The 20,371-nt window shown below is 41.0% G+C and overlaps 1 protein-coding gene across 1 annotated transcript; it reads right to left on the reverse strand.

The window, feature by feature from the left end:
• LOC105284569 (dynein assembly factor 1, axonemal homolog) lies at positions 1-8,616 on the reverse strand. Its single transcript, XM_026969011.1, is given in 13 exon segments — positions 1-1,097; positions 1,251-1,612; positions 1,712-3,460; positions 3,633-3,863; positions 3,939-4,170; positions 4,332-4,501; positions 4,637-4,722; positions 4,798-4,961; positions 5,297-5,488; positions 5,491-5,732; positions 5,807-5,898; positions 6,035-8,100; positions 8,319-8,616. Coding segments are annotated over 13 exon segments (5,958 nt in total). The 5' UTR covers positions 8,451-8,616; the 3' UTR covers positions 1-857.
• Between the last annotated feature and the right edge of the window lie 11,755 nt (positions 8,617-20,371).

Raw genomic sequence — 20,371 nt, forward strand, 5'->3', positions numbered from 1 at the left:
CCACACACGTACACACACGCACGCACGCACGCATGCACATACACACACGTTCGTACACGTTCCCTGAGGTAAAGTCACAAGAAGAGGCAGCCGAAGAGCGAAAAGGGGCGGCACGAGTGACAGGAACAAGAAAGTTGGCACGACGAAGGGGGACAGTTTCGTTAAAACAATTTGCGCGGTATAATCACTCTATATAAATATATTATAATACCAAGAGCTTTTCGCGCCAAGATGGTAGCTTCTGCGGGAGTAAGGGATCCGAGACTCAGATCTGGAATCTGTCCGGAGGCTGACGAGAGAGACGACGATAAAGAGATAATACACTTCAGCGTGATGGAGTATCGTTTCTTTTCGCGTGCGACCAATTATCATTGCGCGTGATTACGGGGATTAATTATTATTACTATTGTTAATTACGGCTCATCTCGACATCACCGTCATCGTCATTATTATGATTATGATTATGATTATTATATAATTAATGTGAGTGTGGACACCAAAATAAAGTGTACGTAGTAGAAGGCCGGTCTGTTTCCACCACCTGTCGTTTCTCGCTTTTCGTCGAGGTTTTCTCGAGCGTTCCTCGAGTCTCACAGATTCATCTGATGAAGATAATGCATTTATTTCAAACTGGAAGGACAAGAGACACGTGTCGAACATTCGGCGAACTTAAACTAACAACTGTTTTACGATCTACAAATCATTGAGTCGCGCAGGGATTAGATTATTCCCGAAAACGAAATTCGTTCTTGGCGATCCTACACGTTTTACAGTTTACCCCATTAACGTATATTAAGTGCATTAACTATTATTTTTGGTTTGAAAATAACGTAACAGCATTAAAAACTTCGATTCACTTAGCCCTCCTGTGCCACCTGCATTTCTATACTCTTTTTCATGTTCGTCGTAATGGTCCCATCTTTTTCCTTTTTCAACGCGCACTCCTCTTTGCAATCTGAGTTTTCCGATGTACCTGATGTAGAAAACATCCCGAGCTTTATTTTCTCGTCCAAGCTAACTAGATTTTCTTGATTGATATGCTTTTCAGGAACATCAGAGATGTCAATCATCTCCTCGGACAGTCTTCTGAAGACAGCCTAGAAAGGTAATGTGTAAAATAATATTATATGTAATATTTAATTGATTACTCTTAAAGTTTTTGTAAAAAGTAACTTTTATATATATATATATATATATATATATAGTAATTTTTAAAAATGTGCATAATGTTTCTCGTTATACATACTCACATCTTTTTGATAATTATCGGAAGTGTTTTGAGGATTATGCGATTTTTCTACAACTTCTTTCTGTTTCGAAATATCTTCGGAATCCTCAGAAATTGCGGGACTTTCAGAAATCACCTCAATTAGTGGTCTGACTGATTTCTTTATCGAACATTCCGTTTCTTGTAATATTTCATTATCAGGTAACTTCTCTTTATCTTCTTGATTCATGAAATCTGGTTTAATCAGCAATTTCTTTTTATTTTTCAATTGGTCCAGATGATCACAAAATTCTTTATAAAGTGACATGCCGGTATTCGCGGCCAATGATTCCGACTTGTAGGTGCTTTCGTACTGTTGTAAGAGATCAGCAAGTGATTGAATATCTAAAACGGATTAATATATTTAAACAATAAATTTTTATCTGTGGATAAATTTGGTTCATGTATGCATTTTATATTTATTTTATTAATATATGATCTTACCGGATTTGTCAGCTACGGCAGATTCCAATTTCATTGTTTCCTCTCGCGTCGATTCTTGCTTTTCAGAATGCATGTTTGTTAAATCGTTAGATTTGTCGGCGCACTTATCGCGGTGATTATTTTGTCCTCCAAAATTGCCTGTGGGTTTACCGAAATCCATTCTAGAAGCGAAATCAGATGGCAGATATTCTCCGAGACTCCTGCGATCATATTTCTGATACTGCGACTTTTGATTAGTATTTTCCGTGTCCTTTATCAGATTCGTTATGCACTTGTCGATCAACGGTGATACTTTCTTCGCGAATTTCCTCGTCTCTTGTATCAGGTGCTGTCTGCACCTCTCGGAGATCTGGCTACGTGGTTTGCGCTCGTCCAACTTCCTTCCGGGATTTACTTCCTCGATGAAAAAAGACTTCTTGTTGCTAATCTCGATATCTTCGGCTTCACGAGTTCTTTTACCCATCAATTTCGAAGACTGACTCGTTCTTTCTAAAGATAAACGATCTATCGTCTGGATGAACGACTTCACTTGAGAATCAAGCTCCGTTGAAAATTCTTGCTCGCTATTCGACAGATTTTCCTCCGTCTTGTCGAGAAAATTTTCTACTGTATCATTGATGTTTTCATGTTTAATTGTAGTAGTAAATTTATCGTAATTATTTTGCAATTTTAAAACTTCTGGCGACTCTTGATTACTTCCTACAATTTGCGACTCTTCTTGAAGAGATATTGCTGTCTTGAAGGAATCATCATCAGATTCGTCGACATTTTTCTTCTCTTGTGGAGATTCGAGCAAAATGTCATTAGACTTGTCCAAGATTTCAATTTTTGCACACTTACCGTTTGTCTCTGCGATATTTTTGCTTTTCGAGAATTGCTCCTCGGAATCATGATCCGTTGTTACACTGATAAGACTTTCTCTCTTTGTATCATCTATCACTGATTTTTCGGAATCCAGTTTCTTCTCCAAAACCATCAGTTTATTCGAAACATTCGACTTATACATTTTTCGGGTTTTATTCTGATATCTCATCTCGGCAAGAAGGCTATTGTACATTGTACCTCTTGACTTTTCTTTTATTTGTGCACATGGCTCGTGTACGTAATCCTCCGAGTCTTTCATCGGGTACGTTTCTGTTGAATCTGGAAAAATCTTCGGACAAGTTTTCAGCGTCATTAAATCGTAGACATTCTGAAAATTATTCGCAGCTGTCGGCTTCTCATTTTCCGATGAATGATTATTAGAATTTTCGCTCGTTTTGATATCTTTGGTCTCCATTGTATTTTTCTGCGCTTCAGCCTCTCGTTCGTTGATCATCTCCCTGACCTTCAGTTTTCTTTCTTTGGTACTCCATCGTTGCAATTTATCTTCCTCGCCTGCGGGAACCTCAGCCTCGATTTCTCGGTTCTCGTCATCATCAACGGAATCGGTTTGCAAATTCGCGTCCACCATTTTTCTCCCGCCCCAGAATCCCTCCACCTCGCCGTTCTTGAACGCTATCTTGTTTTCATCAACAAACCTATTCATACCGTCGCAGAATTCTCTCATTTCCTCTCGGATGCTGCTAAGTTTAGAACCGAACGGACACTCTTTGTTTTTTCTCCGATAGCTCTTGATATTTTTCTCCGATCCATGCTCTCTCGCATCGGCGACCGCACTCGTGCCGACTTTTTCATCCTCTTCTAACATTTGTCTTAAATCCGACGTGTCGCACGATACGGAGATAGATGTTTTCTCGCGTTCGCGATCTGAAATGCGCAAAACAATTTTCCTATTACCAAGTTTCGTCAAAGACAAGAATAACTTTCCAAAGACAAGTAACATAAATTTTTACAGGCAAATTTAAAATAGAATCTTTAGCAACTGGACAATCATCCGCGTACCTAAAGGTATAAAATGTCAATTAATTAATTCACTCACCGTATATCCTATTGTTGTCATCAATCGAATTTCGTAAGTTTGATGCCTCTTCTTCTTTCATCGTTAATTCCAACATTATTTTGTTGCAATCGGCGATCTCCCTGGTGATTGGATCGTCTATGCTTCTACGGTTATCCAAAATTCGTTTTCCGAGGCATTTTCTTTCACCAGCGGTATATTGCTGAGGCTCGGAGATCTCTTCAATCAGAATTTGTGATCGGGTTTCTTCTCGTGCCTAGGCACGACGAATAGGTGAACAACTTTTTATGCACCTTAAACTCCTAGCCGTCGTAAGAAGATAGGGATCGCATACCTCGGCTTTCCAGGGCAGCAGAAGCTCCCCGCCGTGTCTATTGGTGACTCTTCTCTCTTCCTCCGCCATTGGTCTCCTTCCGTCACTTTCCTCGCTTCCTTTTTGCCGCGCGTCTTCCTTTTCTTCGTTGCTCGCGAGCTCCTCATCCGACGACGACAACGACGAGGAGGCGCAGGAACCAAGGAAGGATCGTTCTTTGGACTTTTTCTTCCTTTCCAAGTCGAGCTTTAGCGTGTTCATCGTGGTCAGCATCACGGGGGCAGGTGATCGAGAGGTGTGGGGGTTTCACGTAGTGAATGATCAAATGGTCGCGACGGAACCCAATAGGTGGTGATATTATTCGAAGCACGAATTCTGTACTAGACCTTGACGAAACTAGTTCTTACCAGTCCGCTGCTCCTCGCGGTACGCGCGCTCGACTTCGTCGCGATTTCTTCGTCCTGCTCTTCCTCCTCCTTGTCCACCTCGTTCTTCTCCTCCTTCTCCTTCTTCTTATCCACCGCCTCCTTTTTGGACGTCCCGACCGGTTTGCGTAGCTTCCTTTTGTTTATCAGGGCTTTCGAGGGCGGAGGCGGCAGTCGACGCAGGTAAACAAAGATCGAGAACATGCAGAACAGGTGAAAGGAGTCAAAGGACCAAGAGCGGCCATTTCAAACCCGCCACGCGAATAATTGACAAGTTCTTTACTTACCGGTGATACTATCATCGATCCTCTTCTGTTCCGCTTGAATCCACCGGTTCCTCTCAGCCACCTCCTCGTCGGCACCACCACGCATCCTAGATCCCGATGATATTTTAAGGATAACGACATTCTCGCACGCTTGCTCGTGGCTTCTGTCGAGATAAACTTACCAGGCCTCAGCACAGGCGCGATCGCGCGGAAACACCGGTCGATCGTCCAGATACTGCAGATTCTTGCACTTCAGTATCATTGTCTTGCGGTACATCTTGATCTGCTTCAAAACCGGGTTTCCGGTCAGCGTTACGACACGCAGTGACTTCATGTCTCTCAGAATCTAAGCAAGCGTAGAGTTGTACGCGAATCTTTAAAGTTTCGTGAAACTGTTGATTAGGATTTGCATTGTAAATATAATACTTAATGCTGGAAGCATTAGGCAAAACACAGAGTCAACGGAGGTAAAATTACGGTCGCATTGTGACTGCAATTAATATCCTACCAATCCTGCTTCCTAGTAAAATAATATTTCAACTAAGATGTTTAAGTTTACAATGGAACATTATTCAGTTTGTCTTAGTGAAAAGCATGTTGTTGCACCGTAACACCTGTCACGTCTCGAAAATATGCCCCGGTAATGCATCTTGCGTGCACCACGCGCAATTATCGGCTTACGTCAACGACGTCGCAGTTGTCGATCCTGTTGTGAGAGATGTCCAAGATCGAGACCGCGTGCAGCAGACGGAGATACTCGATGTCAGCGGTTTCTTGCAGATAGTTGTGCGACAGGTTCAGGTTGTTCAGGAACTTGAGGCCGTCTGAAAAGCAGAGGCACGTCAAGGTCAAGGTCACCTGGGCTAACAGTCGCGCCGCGACTCGCGAGATTCACCGAGATTCTCGATCCTCCGTATCGTGTTGTGCGAGAGGTTCAGGGTGTCAAGCTTCGTTAGCCAGTCGAGGTTCTCGATCTTGTTGATGAGATTGTGATGCAAATATAGACATTTCAGCTCGCTCTGGTTTTCCAGATTCGCGATCTCGCGTATACCGTTGTTTTCCAGCCACAGACATTTCAAACCCGTGTACTTCTCAAGATTCTCGATGAAGGAAAATCCTGAAAAATATGCAAATTCTTTGTCAGTATATCGCTGACATGCCGGGAATATCGATGCAATCAAAGATCCCTGCCTTTATAATGTAGGTACAGGACGTCGTTTAAATGCGGAGTCTGGTAGAGTTTGTGCTCCTTGCAGTGCTTCCTGATCAGCTCCTCCGTCATTCTAGAATTATTATTTATTATAATAATGTGAAATTATTTGACCATTAATTGGCAAGCTTCCTTTATTTAATCAAAATGTATTACTTATTAATTCGATATTACTAAAAATATGTCACATTACTGTTTCAAGGACTCACCTGACACCATGCTTTTTCTCGTCAAAATCGTAAACTTTTCCCTTAACGTACGTTCTTTTCGATTCCTTCAATTCTTCCGGAAAAAAATCATCAAATTCAAAATTAAATTTTGTCATTGTGTTATCAATCTTTTCAGATGGTTTATTTGCAGTGTCATTTTTATTGTCTACTTCTTCGTCCTTCTTAGATTCATTTTCAGATTGTTTGATATCTTCGTGATTAGCTTGCGCTGATTCCACTATCGCTTCTGAAGTCGTCTCTAAATCAGCAGCAATAATACTTTGATATTCATCCATAAGTTTCTTATGTCTCTCTATCTCATCCACAAGCTCCTTCTCCAGCTCCTCGATTTTTAAATTTTCGGTTATTTCGGATTTCGTTAAGGGAAGCTCGAGATTTTTGAGATCAACCTGAAATTCGTCGAGACTATCGAAATCGCTGGCAGTATCGTCTAATGCCTTTAAGCCGCAGTGATCTTTATCAGATGCACAAAAACTATCATCATGATCTGCAACGAATTTATCGATTTCATCAAATTTCTTTGACAATGTTTCTAACGACTCCTTCTTCTGATCTTTTATTTTTCTCTTTTCTTCAGCTATTTTCTCCAAAGTTTCGTGAATCTCGAAGTGCGACATGGGACGATCGAGGCACGTAAGTTCCGTTAATCTCTGCAAATTGCTCTCGACTACATCAGGATTTAAAAAGAAGGCTTCCTCGTTTTCTATATTTATCGGATTCATTTTAGTGTCTTCATTCTCAACAAAACTGTTTTCTTCCTCATTAATTTTTTTACACTTTTCATCATTTTTTAACGCTCTCATAAATTTTTCCGATGAATCATCTTTGTCGTAACTCTCAGCGTTTGCCTCCGACATGTTCCAATACGGGCTGTCGGTTAAGATCTTCTTCGCTTCTTCGATAGTTTTTAGTATATCTTCTTTAGCAATGTCAGTCTCCAAAATGCTATGACGCGGCAAAATTTTGCTATCTCGAAATACGTTTAGGAATTCACTCGATTCTTTTAAATCTGCATTCAAGTTTTCGTCGTTCGCGGGCTCTTCTTGAAAGTCCGTGGAGACGTTGGTGCAGCTCTCGATGATCTTTTTCATCACCTCGTCGTGATCGTTCTCCATTTTCGCGGTTAAGCTTTCCACCATTCGCTCCTCCGTTAAATTCTGTTGCTCATCGTTGCTTGTGCACAAAACTTTCTTAATCGTCTCATTCATCTCTCTTATTTCCGCAATTGTCTTTTCTATACTACCTTCTTTAATGTTTTCAATGCTCGATGTATGTTCTATGTTTTCTTCCGTATCTTTCGCAAGATTAACATTACCTTCGAAATAATCCTCGCTATTGTTTACATTGTTACAACAATGATTAAATCCTATTGCTGAAGCGGCTGTATTTCCTATGTCCGACTCTTTTTGTAGAATATTATTGATATTATTTATATGAGATATCACATTCTGTCTATGACAATCTTTTGCAACGTTTTCGGCATTTTTGCATGTGGTAGTGTCGCTTTTCTCAACTGCTTTTCTCTGCGCACCAACGTGATTATCGATAATGATTTGATAATCATTATCTTCTGCGTTTACGCTAGTCAGGGATACTCCTGAATCGATAGATTTCTCCTCGTGCTTCATACGGCATACTTTTTCGTACGTCGAGTCGACGCTGTCCAGCACTTCTGTCACATCGTCGAAATAATTCGTTCTTCGTTTGTCACTCAACGGAGTCTTCTCCCGAATAGTCGCTTTACTGTTTTCAAAATCTTCTTTCCGGATAGGCTTGTAGTTGCACTCGAAATCGCACCTGGCAATGACGTTGCAGTCGCAACTTGCTACCATAGAATTACAGTATAACATTTTGACATTTTTATGATCCAAGTTTAAGATCCGATCGTAATTTACGGAAGCTGTCGATGTATTGTCCTTATGGACATCCTTCTTTGCCTTCATTTTCTCATTTCCGCATAAATCTTTACATTCTTTCACGTCGGATTGCGTCCTCGCCATGCTGGAGTCTGAAGCTTCGGGCTCTGCTGGACAATCCGGGACGATCTTTACAGATACGAATGGATTAATTCGTTTCATTTACAAGCACACGATTCCGCGAGAAATATTGTAAAACAAAAACCTTTCCCTTTTTGAATCCGAGTAACATAGTCGGCACATTGCAATTATTACGAAAACTTTTAACATTGATCTAAGAACATGGTGCGTTGTTTCAGGTAAATAGCGTGTGAAAATAGAAAATTGAATTTTTTGCAAGAATTTACCTCGTGCTCAGACGTGGAAGAGGCAGTCTTACAGCTAACAACAGCAGAGACTCGGCTTTCATCCCCCGCTGAGCAACTGAATGGGGGATCGTGTGAACTATCTAGTGAACTATCGGATTCTAACGTGTTCATGATAATAAAAAGTATCGAATCTTCCCCCGGAATCCACGAGAACGGGGAACGCAGGTTCCAAGGGTGACGTGATCGAGGGACTGAAAACAAGAATATGGCGGCCACCGTCAGTTATCGGTTGTTTAATCGATAAAATCGACCATCTTCACCCTTTACGTTCGCATGAAAGAGAGATTCAGAGTCATCTCCCCATCTCTCAGATAATCTTTAGATAATATTCGAGAAAAGATGTGTCGTCAATCTGACACACGCTATCTATCTCTGTTAAGGGGGGAGCCTGCTTTAGAACGTTGAAAATAAGGTATAATTTTACGAATTTTTTTGGAGAAACTATACAGCGGATCGTTATAAAACTTTGATGCATTTATTAGTACATGTTTAAAGATAAAAAAAATTATTTTTTGATTTGAATATATCGCCTGTAGAGGTCGTTCTGGAGGCATCTTAGTGCAGCCGGCATTGTAAATTGGTGAGCATTCTCCCGCCTCCAAATTTCATCCAAACTGAAAAATTGAAATATTTTCTTGTTATTTATGAATTCCCATCGTCGATGAACCTTTAATATTCATAAAAACATTAAGTGAAACAATTATTTTTGCATGAAAAAGTTCAAAAACTTTGCCTAAAAATCGTACTTTTGTGTTCTAAGCTCCACCATTTTGGCACTTTTCAACTTTTTTCTTCTCTCTTTGGTTCATCGACGATGGGAATTCATAAATAACGAGAACATATTTCAATTTTTCAATTTAGACGAAATTTGGAGGCGGGAGAATGCTCACCAATTTGCAATGCCGGCGACGCGGCTGCACTAAGATGCCTCCAGGACGACCTCTACAGGCGATATATTCAAATAAAAAAATAATTTTTTTTATCTTTAAACATGTACTAATAATGCATCAAAGTTTTATAATGATCCGCTGTATAGTTTCTCCGAAAACAATTCGTAAAATATACCTTATTTTCAGCGTTCTAAAGCAGGCTCCCCCCTTAAGATTTGCGGAAAGCGGGCGCGAAATTTTCCCACCTCGCTCGAGCAATTCGCGCGCACGTGCAATCCGCCATCAGGTCAGCGCTTTTCTCGCATGCGATGAAAAGCGCGTCGCGTCGCATCCTAATGCGGCGGCCCGAGAAAAACGTCGACTAGATCGGCATAGATGATCGATCGCGCGCCGCGGCCTGCGAATACAATGTTGGGCGGTTACGTGGTGTCTCGTATCCGCGATATCTATTCGTCAGCGATCTCCTCTCGCTTTGTTTTCGTTGCGTCTGGATGTGCAACGGATATGGATGCTGCTTGTTTTTCCTCTCGATTCGTCTCTCGTCGTCGGCGTCCTCGGCAGTCGTGGCGGCTCGCTCCATGATGATCTTCGCGGATGATCCTATCAACATAATCCAGTTGGAAAAGTGTGGCGTGGTGGTTCGCCCGGCGTTCTCTCGGTATACGGGGGATACGTTCCGGGGGGATCGTGATGGCGGGAAATCGCGCGACGTGTACGTATGTGTCGTCCAAGAGTCCTTCCCCGCCACTGTAGATCCTCCTTTTTTATTTTCTCCACGAGGCGCGACGCGCGGTCGTCTACTTTCCAGACGCGTCTTTCTGCGCAGCATCCGCGCGACTCCGCCGCGTTTACCCCCGTTGCAATAATCAGAAATTCGGTCCCACATTCGCGCGGCAGCGTTCTGCATCTCGTTTTCTCTCTCTTTCTCTTTCTCTCTCACGCGAACTTGCCGCTCGCTTTGACCTGTATAACTTTCGGACGTGTTCCGCGCGATGCTGCAATATAAGACACGTGCACTTTTCAAAATGAAGTAGATTTCTAATTAATTTTAATTACGATACTTCGCATAGGAGAGCGATAAATATTGATATATATATATTTTTATATCAGAGATCCATGAAAATGTAAAGTGCTTTTGATTTACTACTCGAGCAACCATTTATTGACGCCTTGACTTTTTCTACTTGAAAGTGGTCGCAGAAACATGCGGAGAAGGAAAAAGAGCAAGAAAATTTAATTGAGATCGTAGTTAGCCAACACTAACCGGGCAATCAATGTTGGTGCAATCGAACCGGTTGCACCAACAGTGTTGCAGCCGCGATTAATTAATCTGGAGGAATTAGCTAAGATCGCTCATATGGCCCAGCCCTAAAAGGATAGCTAACCAGAATTAATTCTGGTTCCCCCCCGCGAAGCGGGCTGAAAACTATGCGTGATACTTTTTTGGTTGATAACTTTTTAATAAACAACGAGCAACAGATGAAACCTTCTGCATATTACTTGGTGGAAAATCCATACGAAACCACTAAATTAATTTTGTAAATAACTTTTTAATGAACACGAGCGCCGGCTAAAACCTTTTGAAGGTCACTCAGGGGAGTGACCGTTATAACATATGTCAAGCTCAAGGTCATCGGAGATGCCTCCTTTTCTTCAGGTTTACCCACTTCTTTTGTTTACAACTTTTTAATAAACAACGAGCGACGGCTAAAACCTTTTGAAGGTCACTCAGAAGGGTGACCTTTATAATATATATCAAGGTCCAGGTCATCCGAGGGTGCTCCGTTAAACTATATAATTACCGATCCGGTTTCGTTCGCAAGGCTTTCGCGTGCCGTTGCGTCAAACGGGGCTCGCGAGACAGACGATAGTTCACATCGTTAGATAATCACGATGAAAAATTCGAGTCCTTGCTCCAATTATAAAGGTTTAAGGCCGCAGGATAGTCAATTATAGCTCCAAGGCGACACCGATATCGTTCCTCGTGCCGTGAGGAAAGCTTCGATCCGAAGCCCGGCTTTGGTCGATTTTGGTAACATCGCCCGTGCGTAAGGCGATACATCTCTAACATTGCGATTCGCTGACACGGAAACGCGAGAAGCCTACGCGGAAGTTACACGTGTACTTTACTCCGCGCAATATGATACCACCCTCGGTTTCACTGGCGTGATGCGGGTGATGTATTACATTTTGAGCACATATGGCATCAGTGTTTTGCAACGTTGATATTATTTAACCGATCGAGCGGAAAGTTACTGCGAGTACGGATGTGAAGTTAGCCCCGCACTTCCTGAATGTTGTATTTTTGTCAATTGCACTAGGTTGTTCCTTCTATGTTTGTGCCAATTTGTGCCAATTTTAGGAAAAAAATTGAGTTCAATCGCGGAAAAGTGTGAGACTAGCAAACATTTGGTTTTCTTCATTTTTTCTGAAAAATGTTTCAAGTTATTGAACTGCGGTTTGCGACACAAATGTAGCACGATACATCACAATCGGGAAAAATACAGAATTAAGTTTTTTCAGCGCTTGCATTTTGAAAACCGATGCTCCTTCTTCGGTTTTGTAATTACGTTTATTGAATTTTCAAACGGCGTATTTAATGAAGTGCGATCAACATGTTCGTTATGAATTGAGACCATTTATTGATGGCTATAACGAATTATCCTATTTGACTATTAAAAAAAGTACGGCACAAACATACGAAATTAGATAACTGATCTTCGTGCTGTCGATTTTTTTAGAACTTTATATTCTGACTTTCCTTGTCAGCTATAAATACACATATACACTATAATCACGCAACGCGATCGAAGATCGAAGAGACAGATATCAATTTTTGGCACCGGGCGAGCACTTCACCTCTCGCGAGACGCCGCATGACCGTGACCTCGAGGATCCTCCACAGTGGCGTACACGGTCGCGGACGTATGAGTATGTACAGGGTGTACCGAAGTTACCGAAGGCAAGAAGGAAAATTGCCGGAAGCGTCTAAACTCGATTTCAATTATGCTGAAAGGAAAATCGATTCTGAAATTGATGATTTTTCATTAAAAAAATCGTTTTTTGATAAAGCGATATAGGATTCAACGTGAAACGATACAATATCGTGAGCAAGTAATTTTTCCTATTAAATAAAAGTTTGGGACGATAGAATAGAACTCATGAAAACCTCGAAGCGAGACAATCCAATAAGAGCTGCAAAGCTTAATTCAAAAGTTGTTAAGTTACATACAGCGATCTTATTGCTGGATCACGTTGACGTTCGTGTGACACCCCTTGTATCGAGGCGAACGACACGCTCTTACAAGACGGGGATCGCGATTCGAATGCATTATGTAATTGATGGCGATTCTAGGCGCGGGAGCTTCTCCCGGCCGGCTTTTTGAAAAGCAAATAGCCGTGGGTGGCCATCTCCTCCTTCTTGGGAATGCAGAATCGCGCGTCTGGGGGTGGAGGAGGCGGAATCGTATTTGAATACGCTTTGAATCGGCGATCGGCCGTGAATGTCTCGACGTCGCGTACGAAATTCGTCGATTTAAAGACCGCCGATTTAAAAAAAGCGAGAAGATCCGCAGAGTCGCAGAATTATAAAGTGTAATCGCGCGCGTCAGCTGATTACCGCTGAACTATCGACGTAATAGAACTCGGCGCTTTTTAAAGAGCGATTCGTGTCTCTTGGTCTTCTGGTTATTAACGAGAAACGATCCGGAATATCGCTAATTTTGTCATACCGTATTTCGCGTTCTAGAAATGATAAAGCTTAAAATACTATTTTTGACGGGAATCAACTATAAATAGTTATGGAAAAGCGTCATTTACTTTTTATTAAAACATTTTTCTTTTATAAATTTGCTTAACTTAGAAGTAACTTGACACGCTTTTCGTTACTTTGATGAGAACTGCAGAAACTTCAAAATTATTAAGATATCCGAGGAAGTTACAGTGCTCTTATCGAATAATCTTCTTTTTAGCTATGCAAGATATTTCTCTTGAAAAGGTATGTAACCTAAAATGACCTAGCCCGTTACAAAACGATTTTATAAATCGCTGTCTACTTCACGACCTTCAAAAAGTGATGAAGGTGAAGTGATTACCATTCATTCGTCAGATGACCAAGAGTAACATTGTTCAGCATATTTCAGCGCCAAGAAAACCGATAAGAAGTCTTTAAAAGTCATACATTCCAAGAGTTGAAATACGATTCTTCATAGTTCTCAAGAAGCGCAAGAAAGCTCTGCTACTTGCAAAGAATCAAAATACCACTCAATACGAAATCAATGGAGAAAGAATCTAGAAAAATGTGACATGTAAAATCAAGAGACACGGTAGTGTCTCGCGCCAAGTATACGCGCAGCGAGACCTCACCGTGACTCTTTTACGCGAGGCGACGCTTTCGCAGACACTCAGATTATTCCCAGCAAACACAGTCATATAACAGTGATATTGCCATAATATAACAGAATGTAACACGCAATGCAACATGTTCGTTACATGTAATGTATATGTTAGTTGTAATTTCCCCCTCATTACAAAATTGCAGTAATATAACAGTAATATAACGTGTTACTAAACTGTTACTTAAATGTTATATAAAATGGAATATAATCATTCTTTCTTCCTCTGTCTACAACTACTACTAGGTTTGTGTTTAATTTATTGTTCCTAAACGTTATGCAGAAGTTAGTACTTTGCTCTTATTTATTATTCGTTCAAAAATGTACCACTTCATTGATAGAAAGGGACTTATAATACAAGTTGTACCGTGCCGTGATCACCGTTCTTATATATATATATTTTGTATCATATTTTGCATACGAGAAACGGAAGCCATCTAGCGGACGACTCGACATCTGTATGTTAAAAATGGTATATAACATAGACATAATATGCAAATATTACAGTTATATAACATCGCATATTTAAGTTATATTACTGTTATATTATTATAACCAATATATAACAGAGCAATATAACAGTTTTATAACAGTTATATTGCAGTTACAAAGAAAATTGTGTAACTTTAACATTAATAACATATAACAGTTGTTATATTGCGTGTTACTTCTGTGTTATATAACAGTTATATTTTGTGTTTGCTGGGTTAGATCTCAATAACCGCTGAACGGATGAACTTCTAAGTAGGCTCAATGGATAGCTTGGGGTCGAATTATATAATAAAAGTGTTTTTATTTTTCTTGTACGTGCCCTACGAGCGGAGATATGGCGATGCAAAGTCTGAAAAAGTCTGAAATTGGAAAATTTCATTTAAGAAACGTCGTCATCGTCAAATGTACAGTCCGTTCTTTTTCGTCGAGATGGCAGCAGCTCCGTTTATACCGACCGGCGGAGATGCTGTTGGTATATCCGTGTGACTCACACATAACGATCATATGTAGAGGCTCTATGTGAAAGTCACACGGATATACGGACAGCATCTCCGCCGGTCGGTGTACGACAAGTGTACGACGCGATGTAGTGCAAAAAAAAGATATATTCGCGAGAGAACGAGTGAGAGAGCGAGTGAGTGAGAGGGCGAGTGAGAGAGAGAGAGAGAGAGTGAAAATTCTCTTAGTATTTAAATAATCTAAAAATTACAATAATTTCTTTCGACTGTAATTTACATATGTACAAATGTAGTTAATTAACTTATTCTATACTTAATTCTAATGTTACACGCATACATACAATACACACACGTGTGCAGAACACCCCCCCCCACACACACATTCACAAAAGAGAAAGAAAGAGAATAAGATAATTAACATATTGCGGTCTAAAACAGTTTTTTATTCGGTTTAGCAGCGCCAAGTATTATATGTATTAAAATATTTATTCGTATAAAAATATCTGCTTAATATTATTATATCGTTAATTTTTTTCAAATAAAATCTTTAAGACCGTCTTAAAAACAATCATAAGATGTTTGAAGCCAATCACAGAGCCGCATTAGCATTAGTTTTGTAGAGTTCTTTTTTGAAAGAATTTTTTGTACTTAACATGGTTTTAAATAAGAATCAACAATTAATATCGGCCAAAGAGTAATAATAAAAAGTAATAGATTTTCTGGTTTGCATAAATACCCATTGTAGTTGGCGCAATTTGTTAATATCATTAGTTTTGTAGAGTTCTTTTTTGAAAGAACTTCGGGTTTGAAAGATATCATTAGTTTTGTAGAGTTCTTTTTTGAAAGTTAAAGAAACTACCACATTAAGAGATAAGTTAATTTTTACTTGGTTAATTTTACATTTTTTAAATAGGTTACTTTTTATTTGGTATTTATATACGAGATAAGTTAATTTTTACCTGGTTAATTTTACATTTTTTAAATAGGTTAATTTTTGTTTTGTTGGGTGCGACTGGCGCGTGTACTTGGCGCCTTTTTTCCCTTTTTTTAAAAAAGGTAATTTTTGTGAGATATCATTTCTTTTTTAGGACTGGTAAAATCATTATTAGATTTTTTTAAGAGGGCCCGCCACTACCCCCATCGTATTTTCAGTCTGTAAAATACGATGGTCCTCTTTGATTGTTAAGAAAGAAAACAATAAAAATTTATATATAGATACAATTATTAGTTTTGTAGAGCTCTTTTTTGAAAGAACCTCGGGCGCGTAGAGTTCCTTTTTTAATTATATAACAACAGTTACATGTTGTGTCACTCAGTTACTCAAAAACAAAAAGATGAATGAATCTCTCGAGAATATATTTCTTCGACTTCAACATTATTTCTGTTCAATGCCATTATCGTATGCTCAAACATCTAAAATATTAATTAAAAAAGTATAGTATGTAGTAGAAAATAGACTGCACAATTACAGTCGGAAGGATTCGCTTAAACGCCTACCCTGCGCTTCGTTCGAATGCGAACGGTGCGGGTGATTTTGCAATAGAACGATGCAAAGTCGTCGACATTCTGCGCGTGACAGAAAAACGTGTCTGTACTGCAAGAAAACCGGCGATTATCCTGGCTCGATCAAGCAACGAGAGGTAACAGGAGAAGTCCGGAATCCGATGTCGAAGGAGAAACCCGGGACACGGACGGCGCGATATCATTCTCGAACTCGAGCGACATTTAAACGATACGCGTAAGCAACCCCACCTCGCATTGTAACGGGTAACACAAAGTTGCGGATCTTTCTAGGTCACCGAACAGGAATCGGTGAGATAAGACGGTTAATTAGAAAAATAACGTGCACGGACAACCGCATAAGTACAATATTTATTGTTAAATACTTTAAAATAAGGCGAGTGTAAAGAGTGTGAAGAACTGGTACACTGTACGCAAGAAATCGCTCGGAAATGATATCTTTACTCTTTATTGTCGCTATTTGTATTTACCATGACGTCGAGCAAGTGTATAACTGTCTGCGACGAGGTAACGTTAAATCGTTAAATAAGAGGAATGCAAAAGCGAGAATCTCTACAAACATACGCCGCGCTACCGTTTTCACCTCGGTCGACGCATAATGACGCGAGACGAAGAAATATTCACGGAATATTTCCGTTCCGGCAGACAGTTTTCTCAGAACATTCTTGGAATACTTATCTTCGTTTGACTGTATTCTCGTAAACACATAATCGAAATAATCCGGCATCCACAAACAAGAAACACTCTCCAAGTGGCTTTGCTTTCGAAGCACATGGACGCAGCACACAATCATCGACTATTTAAGAAAAGAATATTCATATTTCATCTCACAATGTAATTTCAAATATTTCCTTAAAAGCGATTTCGATTCCTTAAAAGAGATTTATCTTTCTTCTTAAAGGTTCAAGTCGTAAATAAAAAGCTCAATCTCCCCCTTGGAAAATTCACTCGATGAAGGAACAACAATTCAAACTTCTTTCCTTCCCTCTTACTATTATATAATCTTTCCCTAATTTGATCTTCTTTTAGCAATTAAAATAGAAATCGAGTTTCTTCAGCAGAATTATTCTTTCTGGGAGACGTGTCTCGTTCTCGGACGCTTGCACCTGGCCTCGCATAGAAGCCTGTGGTCATCTCGTTGGCCGTGCTGTTTTTACAACCGAATACCAGCGAGTCTAATGCCGCCGGGGCCGATCCGTCCGTTCCTCTAACGTTCCCGGTGCAGCCATGCAGTCGCGCGACGACGCTCTGCGGAAAATTCATAAATAATTGATAGACGTTGCATCGAGAACGGCGTAGATGCTCGTCCCTGAGACTGCGGTTCAAGTGCTCGTTTATTTGTTTATATAGGTATTTTCTACGATTCCACGGCGATATTGGTAACCATAAGTCCCATCGGGATCGCGCGGCGTCAGCGTGCGCGCGGCTTTTCTTTCCATACATTTAAATAACATTGTCACTTCCTGCGCCATCAACCGCCGTCGCGATGCGCGCGTTCACAACCCGTGACCTCGCCCTTAGAAGCAGCAGGAATTTCTGCATTCGATCGAATCGCGCATAACATTATCGGCTGCCGCGCCTCCATCCTCCGCGATCGATCCTCCGTAGGCGCTTTTCTAGATCGCGTTTACCACCTGTTGAGCCACGCCGACGAGTGTGCTTGTTCGAGTCTGGAACCTTCCGTGGAGAACTTCTTTCTCTCATGTTTTTTCATAAATTGAACATCGCTCTCTTTCTCGGTTCAAACCACGATTTATATAATTCATTATTTAATTTAATTACTTTAATTTAATCCACGTTTTTGCGCTAATTAAAAATGTAATCTTTAGCGATGAAGGAAGGAAGGAAGGAAGGAGGACGCGCTTAAATTGATTTCTAAAGAATCTGTCCCGTTTCTGCAATGCTCTTCTGAAAAAGAGAAAGGATTCCGGATCCAGGAAATTTTCTTTTATTTACGCCGTTCTCGCAACTGGTGTGCAGTTCTTGTAATTGGCACTTTCTTTCTTTTTCGATAGAGCTTAAGGGAGACCGGAGATTCGTGTGCGGTGTTTCCGTTATCTCATTATGCGATACCGTCTGGATAAGTGAATTTCGTCGTGACGACGTTCGCGGAAATCTCACGGAAGAAATCATAAGTCCCGGCGGCCCGTTTCGCATTCTAATAGGCTCCTTCACAAAATTCTACGGCGCATCGGGCGGGCCAATTTGAAAGTCGATCGCTGATGAAAATCTGCAAAACACGTGGATCACCTTTTACGAGATACGTTCGATATACTCTCTTTCCCTCTTCGCCGTTCGAGGCATCGATCCATGCCGGCTCTCGCACACCATTTCTCTTTCTTTGTGATCTGCGATACGTAATGTGCTCTTTCGAGAATTAACGCGTTAATGCAACTATTGATTAAGTAGCTTGCAAATTTATTGTCGCAAATTGGAGGCTGCATCATTGACCCGATCACTTGCTACGCAAGTTTCTCGATACACGGACACGAGGATGTACAGGCCGAAGTAAAGCCGCAAATAAACTACGTAGTACTGTAGATTTGCAGACCGATCCGTATTTCGATAAGCCCGGAACATCGTCTAGTCCTTCGCCCCGCGTTCGAGGAACGCGACGAGAAATCAGGTCACCGAAACAAACCGATCAAATCGGGCTCGAATTCGGCGCAAATGGATTAGCATGTATGAGAAACTGCGCGTGGCTCACTTTCCTGGGCACGTCACCGTTCGTCGAACGGGCAAAAGGATCCGCCACTGACCGTTACTGATGAATTTGCGTGTCAACTTCCGCCGAAACGATGAATTGCTAAATTAATTTCACCACGCGCGCGATAGTGTCTCTCAAATATCGCACGACTCTCCAATAAATGATCTAAATTCGATTTATTCTGTTACGAAAAGGAACGTAGCAACGATTTTTTTATTAGGAGCAGGAGAATTCTCGGTCCTCGAAGATCGTTACGCGAAGGAACAACATCCGCGTCGTAATTCACAAGGCAGTTCTGCATGCTCCGAACGGCCGCTTGAAACGAAAAGAAAGTACCGCTATTCTTAGGCCTCGCGATTCTTATCAGCGGCTTCTTCTACATTGGTAATATGCTTTTACATCGTACTCGAAGAGTTCCGGAAACCTGTGACTCCTGGAAAACGAGAGCACGTGTCGACTTTCGCGTGTCGCGGGAGATCCTGTTGGATGCGCCTTGCATCCTGAAACTTTCGCGAGTTGTCAGTCAACGAGTTCAATTAGTCAAGTACGTTTCTTGAATCTTCACAAGGCGATAATTAAGTTTCGGCCCTCTAAAGTCTTCAGACGAAACAACGATTAATTTGTATTAATATTGATTGATATTGATTAATTTGTCGATGTTGCGCATACATTTGTCTCATGTTAAACGAACTGAACATGATCGGAGCCACGTTGAGTTACATGATCGATGGATCAAATGCGATAATGCCACAGTAAACGCTTGTTAGCGAGGAGCAGCCGTATTAGGTAATCCTAATGCAATTTCAAGTCCTTTTGAAACGTGATTTCCATTTCAATCGGATTCACCCTTCAAATGATTTGTGCATCCGCTGTTGATTTCTCAGAGGTGAATAGGTCAATGAGTTCCGTTTGATCTGTAAAGTCTAAGGCAGAAATGACAGGCGAGATGCATTTTTTTAAAAGGAATTTCTTGGTACCTTTGAGGTACAGGATCAGTGGGATTAGACATCGCCGAGGAATCGCTTACGCGCGATTTCGCCTGGTCGTAACAGAACGAAGCGAAACGAAACGAGATCCCCGCGAGAAACCGTCCTGGACAAATTGAAACAAGACAAATCGCCGATTTGTTGGCTTAGTCTCGCCGATCGCTGTTCACGCTCGCGAAGTGAAAGAGAAAGTGACACTGGCCACATCGGGCGACCCCCTTTAAACGCGAGAAAAAGATCGCGATCGCTCAAAGTGCAACCAAGTAGTAGCGCGTGCTCGCGCTAACGAAAGTCACGCTGATTATGCGCGTTGTCGGCAAAGCCGAGCTTTCTAAGGAAACGCGTGCCGTCCACAATCCAGAAACGAAGGAGAAAGTGTTGCTAACGTTTGCGCATAATGAATGTAACCTGGAATCGTACCCTTTCCTGCCACCGATGGTATCTCCTCGTGCGACAACGCTCCGATGAAATCTCAGGCTTTGGCTCTCACCACCTGCCTTCGAATTTCCCCAAAATTTTCTTCCTGACACCGGTCCCTCTAATCATAGATATTTATCATGAAATATTTATATTAAAAATATATT

Source organism: Ooceraea biroi, chromosome 4, assembly GCF_003672135.1.
Source record: "Ooceraea biroi isolate clonal line C1 chromosome 4, Obir_v5.4, whole genome shotgun sequence".
NCBI classification, from domain to species: Eukaryota; Metazoa; Arthropoda; class Insecta; order Hymenoptera; family Formicidae; genus Ooceraea; species Ooceraea biroi.